The 11,242-nt window shown below is 33.9% G+C and overlaps 1 protein-coding gene across 1 annotated transcript; it reads right to left on the minus strand.

The window, feature by feature from the left end:
- Positions 1–1,587: 1,587 nt before the first annotated feature.
- On the minus strand, positions 1,588–11,036 carry LOC137937448 (ABSCISIC ACID-INSENSITIVE 5-like protein 3). Its single transcript, XM_068782507.1, has 3 exons — positions 10,403–11,036; positions 10,084–10,158; positions 1,588–1,689 (listed from the first exon to the last, which is right to left on the minus strand). Exons 1-3 carry the CDS (start codon positions 10,913–10,915, stop codon positions 1,588–1,590), a joined length of 690 nt encoding a protein of 229 aa, XP_068638608.1. The 5' UTR covers positions 10,916–11,036.
- Between the last annotated feature and the right edge of the window lie 206 nt (positions 11,037–11,242).

Below are 11,242 nucleotides of genomic sequence, written 5' to 3' on the forward strand. Positions count from 1 at the left end.
ACAATGTTCGGATTGAAAATATGAGAATTCAAATCGGTTTCCAATTCTGAGTTGGAAAACCATAATTTTGACGCTCTTTCTCATATCCTGGTAATGAAACTAAAAGTATTAGTATTTTAATTTTTATTAATTTAATGAAAAATAAACAAGTATATTTATCAAATCAATGACTAAGTATAACCATTTTTAAGATTTTAAAGTTTTTAAAATAATAGTTGATTTAATTAAGCTACATTGTTCTTTGTGGTCAATTTTATAGTCTATACAATGTTACAATTTCATATATGTAGTTACTAGGGGTAGTAGGCACAAGTCTGAGTTGGGGCCGGATTTCCAAAAACCCAAATCCGATCTCTGAACCCAAAATCTAAACCCAAACCCAAAAAAACTTGAACAAGGTTGGAAAACTAACCCCATCCCCACCCGTTCCCCCATCTCTGGCTCATCCTCGACTTGACCCATAAATAATGACTCGTTACAAATTACTAACCTGTAAAATTAGAATTTTTTTATAAAAATTATCAATAATAGAGTTAAGAATAAAAACAACATATCTATACATCATATATACCTAGATAAAATAACCAAAAAACTGTTCAAATATGTTATTCATTCAAATAACTTGTTCAAATAATTGCATTCTATGTTCAATTAAAAAAATCTATAAACCTATAAATAACAAAATCTTCCAAAATTCAAAAGATAATAACTTTCGTGACAAAATCAAAATTAGAATAATTAAAATCTCATCACATTGGTATTTTACTTGGATTGGAATATCAAATCAACACAAATATCTTATAACATCAAATTAAAGTCATAAACCAAGTAACATAGAAATTGATAACATCAAACCGTTTACAAATTACAACATACATATCTCAAGTATTAAGACTGTCAACAGTCGTACAAATAAGTCCGCCCAACTCATAAGCCACAAACTAATAGTCATAAGTAACTAAACAAGTCATGAATCATGATCAATCTCCAAATGCTTCCGCTAAGACAAGAAACACAAGTTTTTTTTTTTTGTAAAAAATCAATATTAAAAAAATATAATTGAAAATATAAATGTGCATATAAAGTTACCATAAAATCAAATCAATTTGTATCATCATCATCACCATGTAGCTTAGCTAAGACAAATATAGGAACACAAGTTTATACAAAAATAAAAATAAATAACAAAGTTAATTAGTATTTTTAAATATAGGGCAATTGAAACCTGATATATTATTACCCATTTGCAGACCTTTATTTATAGAGAAGAACACTTGATAAGCACGATTAACATAATCCAACCATTTCATGTGGCTTACCAATGTGGTAAACTAGACAGCTGACGCCACACCTACTTGCACTCACCGGCAAGCAAACCCATGGTGGACGATGCTACTGATGACCGATTGGCCCATTCTGAGTAGAGTTGGTTCCCATTTTAGGAAGCATTCAAACCAGAAGCGTACATGTACTCGCAGTACCACTACACTGGAAAGTTTTTAACTCGGGAAGTCTCCTCCGCTTGTTTGTGGGACTACAACGAAGCCACGGGTCTAGCAGAGATACTTTTAAATGGGAAATAGGAAATCACTCTCTTTCAGCCGTGAAATGTGGCTGTAACTCGAGTGCAGGTCGCGCTCCACTGTCCTTGCCTCGCTGGAAATTCAAATTTGCCTCCTCGTGAAATGTCTGAAAAAGGATTTCAAGATGATGTTACAGAATCCGGAAAAGTTTTACAAAAGAATTTGCCTCCTTTCTGTTTTGGTAGGGAGGACTCACACTTGTTTTTGTTGGAATCTTACCTAAATATTATATAAAAGATTTCTCTTTTCATCTCCCATCTCTCCTCTCTACTTCATCTATCTTGCAATTAACTTTTCATAAGAATTCTATCATGAAATTTAGAGCCTTAGAATCCTCCTTTACCAATCCCTCTATCCACTAATTTAACTTCTTGTTATGATTTACCAAGGATTTCAATGAAAAAATAAAAGAATGTTTTTCTCTCTCCCCATCTCCCTCTCATTTTTAAATTAAATTCACAAGAGTATTATAACATGAAAATTTTCATGCAAGTATTTATTATGAATAAAAAAATAAAATTTCCTTATTCTCCAACTACTCTCACTATCGCTTCCTCTTAGAAGTGGGTATAGGTCAGGCCGGGTTTCCCAAAACCCAAACCTGAACTATAAACTCAAAACTCGAACCCAAAAAAAAAACCTAATGGGGTTGGACCAACGCCATCCTCGCCTCGTTCCCCAAGTCCTCAACCCTGTCCCCGCTCCATCCCTGTTGGTAGGGGTGGCATCGAGCCGAGTCGAGCCCGAACCTGCTTATGTTCGAGTCGAGCTTGATTTAAATATTTCGAGCCGAGCCTCGTCTCGAACCTAAAATTGTTATTGAGCTCGAGCCCAACGAGTTCGAGTCAAGCTTCGAGCCGAGCTCGAGCCTCAACATACATTTAAAACTTTTCAAAAAATATATATCGAATAAAATGTATATAAAATTATGCATACATTTTACATAAATTTGGGCATGACCTCTACATAAAATTGGGCATAACTTATATATATAATATGTGTATAAGATTGGGCATAACCTCTACTTAAAATTGAGCATAATCTATACATATAATACTTGTATAAAATTCAGCATGACCTCTACTTAAAATTGGGCATGACCTCTACTTAAAATTGGGCATAATCAATATACATAATACCTGCATAAACACTCCATAAAATTGTCTATATATTCCATAAACACTTCTAAACACTCCATACACTGCATAACATTATAAATAAACTCTATACAATAATCAAACACAACAAAATTAAATAAAATATCACTATCAATTTACAATCACCCAAATAAAAACTATAAATCCTTTAAATAAAATCCTATTACTATTACAGACTTACTAGAAAATTACAAGAAATATTTTAAATTTTTCTTAGGAAAGTTAAATGGACCTCTAATTGCCTTTTCTAAGGAAATAAATAAAAATTAATAATTAATCTAATATATTATTATACTTGTCGATAAATTTTTAATCACATAAAATGTCAAACACAAAATTACTATAAAAATTGCCTCATGCTCAAAGTATTATATCATCAACTGTCAAATACTTATTCAAAATTTTTCTATATGGTTTTCTAAGCCATCTTGGCAAGAAAATCTTACTTGGAAAATTATATGATTTTTTAAAAATAATTTATAATTAGAAAAATATTTTGAAAAACTACGAGGCACTAATGGTCCCTATATTTCTATTAAAAATGTTTTTTCAACATTTATTGAAAAAACCGCTAATAGTCTCTGGAAACGTATTTCTACTAAAATATCTTTTCAATTTATTTAAGAACCATGAGGAAGGGACAAAGAGTTTTTTTTTTCCTTGTTTATGATCTCGCACGTAGGGGTGGCTTTGAATAAATTATATATAAAATTATGCATACATTTTAAAAAAATATAATGATAGGGGAGGTTCAGGATTGAATTTCAATAATGGATTAAAATGCACCAATATTAATATTTTTTACTCCAATTGTTGTTTAGCTTGTTTTGTAATTTTTGAATTTGGCCATAATTTATTATGGCCTCCTTAGTGCCCCTAGATAAAAATTTATATTCTAGGAAAAACTAAAAATATTTTTCCTATGATACATATTCCCAAAAAAACCTTTAAATAAAATCTTATTACTATTAGTGACTTATTAGAAAATTACAGGAAATATTTTAAAATTTTCTTAGGAAAGTTAAATGAACCTTTTATTGTCTCTTCTAGGGAAATAAATAAAAATTAATAATCAATCTAATATATTATTATACTTATCGATAAAATTTTAATTAAATAAAATATCAAACACAAAATTGCAATGAAAATTGTTTCATGCTAAAAGTATTACAGCATTAACTGTTAAATACTTATTCAAAAATTTTCTATACAGTTTTCTACCCCATCTTAATACGAAAAATCTTACTTAGAAAATTATATGATTTTTAAAAAAAAATTTCAATTAGAAAAGTGTTTAAAAAAAATGAGACACTAATAGTTTATAGAAAATTATTTCTATAAATTTTTTTTTTAATTTTTTCCAGAGGAAAAAGTTTTTATTTTTTTATTTTATGATCTCGCACGTGCGAAATCGCAAGTGAGAGATCATCTTCTCGCGAGGAAGGGGGAGATTATTTCTCCCATGTTCTGGTTTTCTGCCGAGACGACGCGGAGGGAAGGGGCTTACGGCGCCGGGGAGGATTTATCGTCTGAGATGACGGCCACGACGGAGTCGGCGGCGACGGAAACAGAGGCGACGGCAAGGAGAGGAAGAAATCGAACGGACGGCCACAGAGGCGGCCTGCGAGCAGCTGCGACGGCGGTATAGACGCCGACGAACAGCTACGACGGCGGTAGAGGCGGCGACAAAAACCGATGGGAGGGGTCGGCGATGACGAGGGGGGAGGAAAAAATTTTCCCCCCCTCGCTCCCGCTCCCCCGCTCGCTCGCTATCCCGTTACCGATTCATGCCGATTCGACTCATTTCGAGCCGGCTCGCGAGCCAACGAATCGAACCTAGCTTCGGTCGAGCTTGGCTCGTTAAGGTAAACGAGCTGATTTCGGTGCTCGAGCTCGATAAATGACGAATCGAACCGAGCCGAACCGAGTCGGCTCGCGAACCGGCTCGGTTCGAAGCCACCCCTACCTGTTGGGTCCTTGTCCCTGCCCCACACCCGGCCCTCGTAGTCGCCCGTCCCCCGTCCCCGGCTGGAGTTGTTGACCTTAAGTCCAATGGTGTTTTCTCTAGTGTTGTAGTTGAGTCTCTCGAGATTCCAACATGTAGAGATCAGTTGGTTGATCATGGTCAAGAATTTAATTTTAGCGAAAGAGCTCCCTAGAAGTGGATTAACAATCTGAAAAAATCGATTGTGAACCACTATAAAAATTCTTGGTTGCAGTGGTTGATTTATTTATTTTCTTGTTTATAAACATCCTAAGTGCAATCAATTTTAATCTAGCCTTAAAAATTGATAAACCTATTCACCCTCTCTAGGTTTATCCTTATAGGACTTTACTTCTCTCTCTCTCTCTCCCTCCCCTCTTTGATTTGGGAATCTTAATTGCATTCACCATGCCTTTATTTTTTTAATTAGGAAAATGATAAAAATAGTTTTAAAGTATGTAAGTTAATTTTTGTTAAAGCTAAAGATTCAACTCCAAAAGGGGTGGGTCATTCTTGCCACTTCTCCTTTCTATTCCCTTCTCATAATAGAGTCTAGAGTGGGAGTTGTTCTTCTTTGTTCCTACCTTCCTCAATGTTTGGAGTGAAAATTAAGGTAACCATTAACCAATTAAATATAATGTTAAAAGAATTCTTTCATTTTATATAAAAATATATGAAACGAATATGTCAACAAACTATTTTTTTTTGTCATTTCAAATGAGAAAGGTATTTTAAAATCAGAAAAAACTTATTGTACATAAAGTTTCATAAAAGTAGGTCAAGGGGGGTGTTTTTAACATTGTAGGTCGTCGAAATGACGAAATATAAAATTTTACATGAAGTGAATAAAAATTTCAATTGAAATTTGAAAAGACATTTACTCATTTTAAATAGCGCCAAGGGAGGAATTTTTGTGAAGCATATTTTCATCACTTGACATTAGTATGTGTGCTACATAAAATCAAAGGTGATTTTTCTTTACTATACAATATACAAAATACTTATTAGGGATAATTTTGTAATTTCTTTTGTTATTGATAAATTTCATGTCATGTTGGCTAAAACTAAAGTATCTAAAAACATTTAAGAATTGTGAGAACTTGTTGGGTTCTTATTTTAATTTCATTTAAGTGGCCCAAATTATTTAGTTTGGCTTTGGGTAGGGGTAGATCCCACCTATGAACAAACTCAACCTTATCGTAGATTTCTTTCTTATAGGGTAAAGTGTTGGTATCAAGATCTTGATTGGGATAATTTTATTGATAACAAACACCCATGTACTAATTATGTGTTTTAAAGTAAATTGTGTAGCTCAATAAGCCCAAAAGGAAAATTCCGTAGCATATCTGTTCAAGTGACGAGAGATTGTTTGAACGGTCCTATACATCAAAAGGGAACAAGTAGATCAAATAAAAAAACACAACCATTCATACAGCCTAGCAACACTATTTACCCAAACAAGAGGAAGAAAAATCATTTATACAAGAGAAGGAAGCAAGCCAGCCAAGAAAAGGCAAGAAAGGTAAAATAGATAAAAGAAGACAATCAAATTAGGTGTCAAAGGCTGAAGGAATCAAACTCATACATAGAAGTCATGCACATCGGTGAAAAAGATGAAACCCTTAAGTGAAAAGACAAAAAGAGTTAAACATATAGTGAAAAAGGAGCAAAATAATCAACCCCTAAGGAAGGATTTGAACCATTGTCATGACGGAGAGAGTAAAAGAGTTGCATATGGAGAAATAAAAAGTTTGAAAGAAGAAGAGGTTTAGAACCCATTGTGAGGAGTATAAGCCGCTAAAAGGTGTAGAAGCCACAAGGAGTTGTAGAATCCATTGTGAAGTGTAGAACCCAATGTGAGGAGTAGAACCCACTAAAAGGAATGGAAGCTAGTAGGAGTTGTAGAACCCACTAGGAGGATTTGAACCAACGAGGGTGGATTTGAATCCATAGGAGGATTAGGACCCAAGTGATAGAATGTGAATCTTATTTAAAAAAAATTTGAAATTAAAAGTGGATTCGACTTACCGTAAGATTCAAATCCTCTGTGCAGAAATTTATATATGTTATCTTTTAGGCTAAATTTTTGGAACTTTAGGTCTCTAAATTTTCTCTAAATTTTGCATGTGATTTATTTTTATGTTTAGAATAAATAAGATCGGATTTACTACATATTTTTCATATTTTGACCTAATTTTGACCCAATTTTACTAGATGACAAAAACATCACTTTCTACCTCTAATGACTAGTTTTTTGAAACGTTGAAGAACTTTATATTTGAGCTAAACTTGCTCCAAATGCATTCCTCTCTTGGCCAAAACATTTTCCAAGCCTCTTAAGTCCTCAAACACGATTTGAGAAGATTTTTCCCTCTCCCAAGCTCCAAAGGAAGTCAAAATTGATAGTTTTCTCTATTGAACTTAGCATTCCAACACTTGTTCTTTTAAATCTTGATTGAACACTTAGATCACTTAGATATCTATTTGTTGAACATGTACCTAGTGATTTTGAAATTGTATTTGATTCAATAATTGTGTTTTAAGTGTTTGTGTGATTGGCTTCCATTTGAAATTAAACTTGTATGATCTTTTTCTTTCAAATCATTTCATATATGCGAGTATTCTCATTTGATTGGGGATTTGAAAGTGGGTTTACAAAACACTAAAATTAGGGGGATGCTATTTCAAATCAAGTACACTCAACTAAACGCATAGCATTTCGAGATCATTCATTAAAGTTCAAATTACTATACTGCATTGAATTATTTTATGTGTATTTCCCAATTTAAAAGACCAATCTTAGATTTACATTGAGCCAACATTTTTAAATCAAATTATTAAGAATTATCTTGAGCTGCCTATATTTTCAAATCAAGTCACTAAGGACTAGTTTAAACTACTGATTTCATTGATAGGTACTTATGAGTAAGTAAACCCTACAATTTGGATCATGCCTTGAGTAGGCAAGACAATTTGCTCAAAGAAGTTATTGTGGTTAAGAAGTGGAAGTTGGCAATTAGATTTATTTTTCATTAAACTTAAGACCTTGTGTAAGTAGACGGTGCTAAAAATCCCTAGTCGGTCTAAGCTGGTGTGCCTAGAGAGTTGCAAAAAATCCTTGTGTAAATCCATACTTGTGTACTCTAGTAAATTATTGGAAAATCCCTTTGTGGGTAGTATGCCTAATTGACTTCTGTCAACTAAAGTAAATTTGTATTATTGTAAATTGGTTGTTATAGTCAACTGACTGATGGAAGTCTCTATATTACACTACATTGTAGTTAGCATTAGTGGCAATTTATTGTAGATGCCATAAGGCAAACCAAACTTAGAGGAGTCTCAAAGTACTAAAAACTGTCTTTGGGGGTGGGTGCAGGGGGCTATTCACTAGACCTTACATAATATTAATTTTTTTTCTCTTGATAGGTTGGGTTTTCACTTATTGGACGAAATAGATAACTAATTCAAAAACTTATTAATCACCCATTCTTCCCCCTCCAAATCAGGAAAAAGTGCCAACATATCTTCTCCCATTCATTTCTTGGCTCGAACTTTGTCAACTTGATGATATTAAGTCATTCATATTATTTACAAAGGTTACATTGCTATAAAATTTTTGTATTTAAAATATGTAATTCTTTAGGGAAGACATGCTAAATAGCCACGTTGTAATTGAGGAATTTATATTATTTCTATCATATGTCATCTATATAGGATTTAACATCTGAAAGGATTAAGCTAAATATATTTGAGGGTAATCCTCAAATGTAAAACTCTAAGATTTAACATTATCAAATGTACTCTCATGAGAAAATATGGACTTGCCAAAAATTACCCTAAGAAAAAAGTTAAAATGAATATATTACTTTTAATGAAATTATAAATAAAAAATAATTTAATTATCAATTTTATTTTTAACCCTATCTTCCTGTCGACACCCACACTTGACATTTACCGAATAACCTCTCCTCCCATCTTGCCTTCCAATTCAAGAAAAGAGGAGCTCCACCATCCTTTTAAGAAACATTTATTTTAATTATAAGCTATACCATTAAATAACATTAAAAAGCAAACAATATTATTTTTTAGACTCTAACTAAGATCATAAAAAAAATTAAAATGCTATATATAGAGTTTGGATCCATTTAAAATATTTCTTAATAAATCTATATTTGAAAATTACTTATACTTAATATAACTTCCTTCTTCCATCCATCAAATGGGTGCCTCTACTTGTATGAGCAAAAAACTGTGTAAAAAAATTGATAATAATGTACTTCATTAAACATGACAAAGAGAAATTAAAAAGTTAAAAAGAAAAGGAAAAACAAGCATATTTTCAGTTGCATTTGGTTGAATGAAAAAAGGACCAAGAGTAGCTAGTAGAAATATGTAAATCCCATAACATCTACATAAAAAACCTGGAAAATCCTCATATACCTTTTTTTGTTTTTCTTGTTCCCACTCAAATCATACATATGCTTATTCATAATCACAACATTGTTTCACTCGACATAATATGAGGACATTGCTACAAACACATCCCCTTAGACTCCTACCGAGTGAGCTCGCTCCCTGGTCTTGAACAAGGACCTTTTCGATGCCATATACCTTTCCCACAACTTCAAAAATATCTGAAATTTGAAGACGCTTTAACACTTATTCTTCTTCCAAATTGAACAAAAGTGCAATACTATCTTAGAGTAGCAACACACTAATATGGATTTGAGCTGCCTCAATTCTAAATTTGAAATGAATTCAGATTCAATTCATTTTTTTTGAAGTTGACTCAAATACTGACTCATATATATACTCATCCCCTAAATTTTTTAAGCTGTATCTCATTATGAGATGATAGTAGGGTTGTCTATTCATATGTGACTCATATAACTGGAAGATCTTGATTTTGTCTCATACTAAGATAGGGTGTAGAAAACCCTGAGGGTATGACTATGTCATTCGTATACAAGTTGCTTTAGAAGGTTGAACCACCACTTTATTTCAAAATAATAAAAAATCTATAAATTGACATAAAAAGTATAGAATACGACAAAATTTTAACAAATAACTAAGTATTTTAACTAAGTTTTTTTAAATTTTTTGGTTACAAGAGAACATATCCATTCCATGTAATAAAAAGTATGTTACAAGTAAATATGGGTAAATTCTATATATGTGGAGTGATACAATGTATAATGAAACAATTGCTAACCCTAGTTTCTAAATAAACTAAGTTAATATGTGGATTATAAAACTAATTGAGCTAAACCTTATTTCACATCACCCTGTCCAATTTGATTTGCATCTGAACCCTCTCTTAGTGAGTTTTACATAAAAAACAGATGTGGAATATGGTTACCTCCCTTCCTTTCTTGAGCTTCTCGTTCTCCTGCCTCAGCTCTTTCACTTCAATCTCAAGTTGGTTAGTGTATGCCTGCAACATGCAAACACGAGTAAGCTTTCAAGTGTCTCTTGAATTTCCAAAAAGCAACTAAATTTTGTTTTTTATATCACGCAAGCCAGTGACGTTTCGCCTCTGCACCTGGGTACCAGACGCCTGGTTCTTCTCCTTCATGCACTCACACTCGAGTAGTTCGGCTTGCCCTGATTGATTCATTGATCAAACTAGAATAGAAGCAGAAATTGAGAACACGAGAAAGAATCGTAGGGAAACTGGCCTGCTTTCTAGCCCTCGATCGTGCTGCCGATTCCCTGTTTTTAATCATCCGCTTGTACTTCTTCGCCGAGTGTGTGCTCACGACTTCCCCGAATCTCTGCTTCTGACGGTAGCTGCTGCTGGACGCTCCTCCCGAGCCTTCGGTGCCTGGCAGTGGGTACTGAGGAACTGCACGGATTCCTAGGTTTCCTGAAATGTTCACCATCCTGGATGTCTCGATCAGATTCCCAACTCCACTTTGAAACTGGTACTGAGCAGTGGCCACCGACACATTCTCCATGATGAATTCTCCGGTGCCGTTACCGGCGCCGGTGTCGGTCATTCCATTGATTTCTCCGTTGACATTGCAGCTGTCGGCCCATTGTTCGATGGTCGAGCTTCCGGATTTCACTGGGTTCGGGATCACCATCTGGGACTGGACTTGGAGGCTCTGCACGCTTTGGATGTTGAAATTGTACGAGGGTGTGCGGAAAGGGAAAGGTTTGGGGTCTTCTTCTTGAAATGGAGGAAACATGTTTTCCTGTGTGCGGTTTTCAGCCTTGTCATCGAGCTCGCTAAGATTCAGAGAAAAAAGAAGCAAAAAGACAGAAAGACGGCTTCTTTCCAGTCACATGCAACAGCTACCATAACAGAAATTCTCTGTTTCTGTTCTCATAACTTTTCTAACCGCAGAAGCCATGAAAACATCTGATATGATCTGTGATTTGCAAAGCAGACCAGGAGCTTCGAGAGCAATCAGATATCATTACAGAAGAAAGAAAGAAAATCTTAAGCGAGCAAGAAAATTTAAAACATGGAAAGGAAAACTGAAACAATCAAAGAAAAATGCCATTAGTGCATT

This window comes from Aristolochia californica, unplaced genomic scaffold, assembly GCF_029961685.1.
Source record: "Aristolochia californica isolate CCGP_79_NKW_82.1479 unplaced genomic scaffold, dmAriCali1.0.hap1 SCAF_7, whole genome shotgun sequence".
Lineage (NCBI taxonomy): Eukaryota > Viridiplantae > Streptophyta > Magnoliopsida > Piperales > Aristolochiaceae > Aristolochia > Aristolochia californica.

Coding starts and splice junctions, on each gene's coding strand:
- LOC137937448 (XM_068782507.1), bottom strand. CDS start 10,915: ATGTTTCCTCCATTTCAAGAAGAAGACCCCAAACCTTTCCCTTTCCGC. Junction 10,159..10,402: donor GATCGAGGGCTAGAAAGCAG/GCCAGTTTCCCT, acceptor TGCATGTTGCAG/GCATACACTAACCAACTTGA. Junction 1,690..10,083: donor AGCTCAAGAAAGGAAGGGAG/GTAACCATATTC, acceptor ATCCTTTTTCAG/ACATTTCACGAGGAGGCAAA.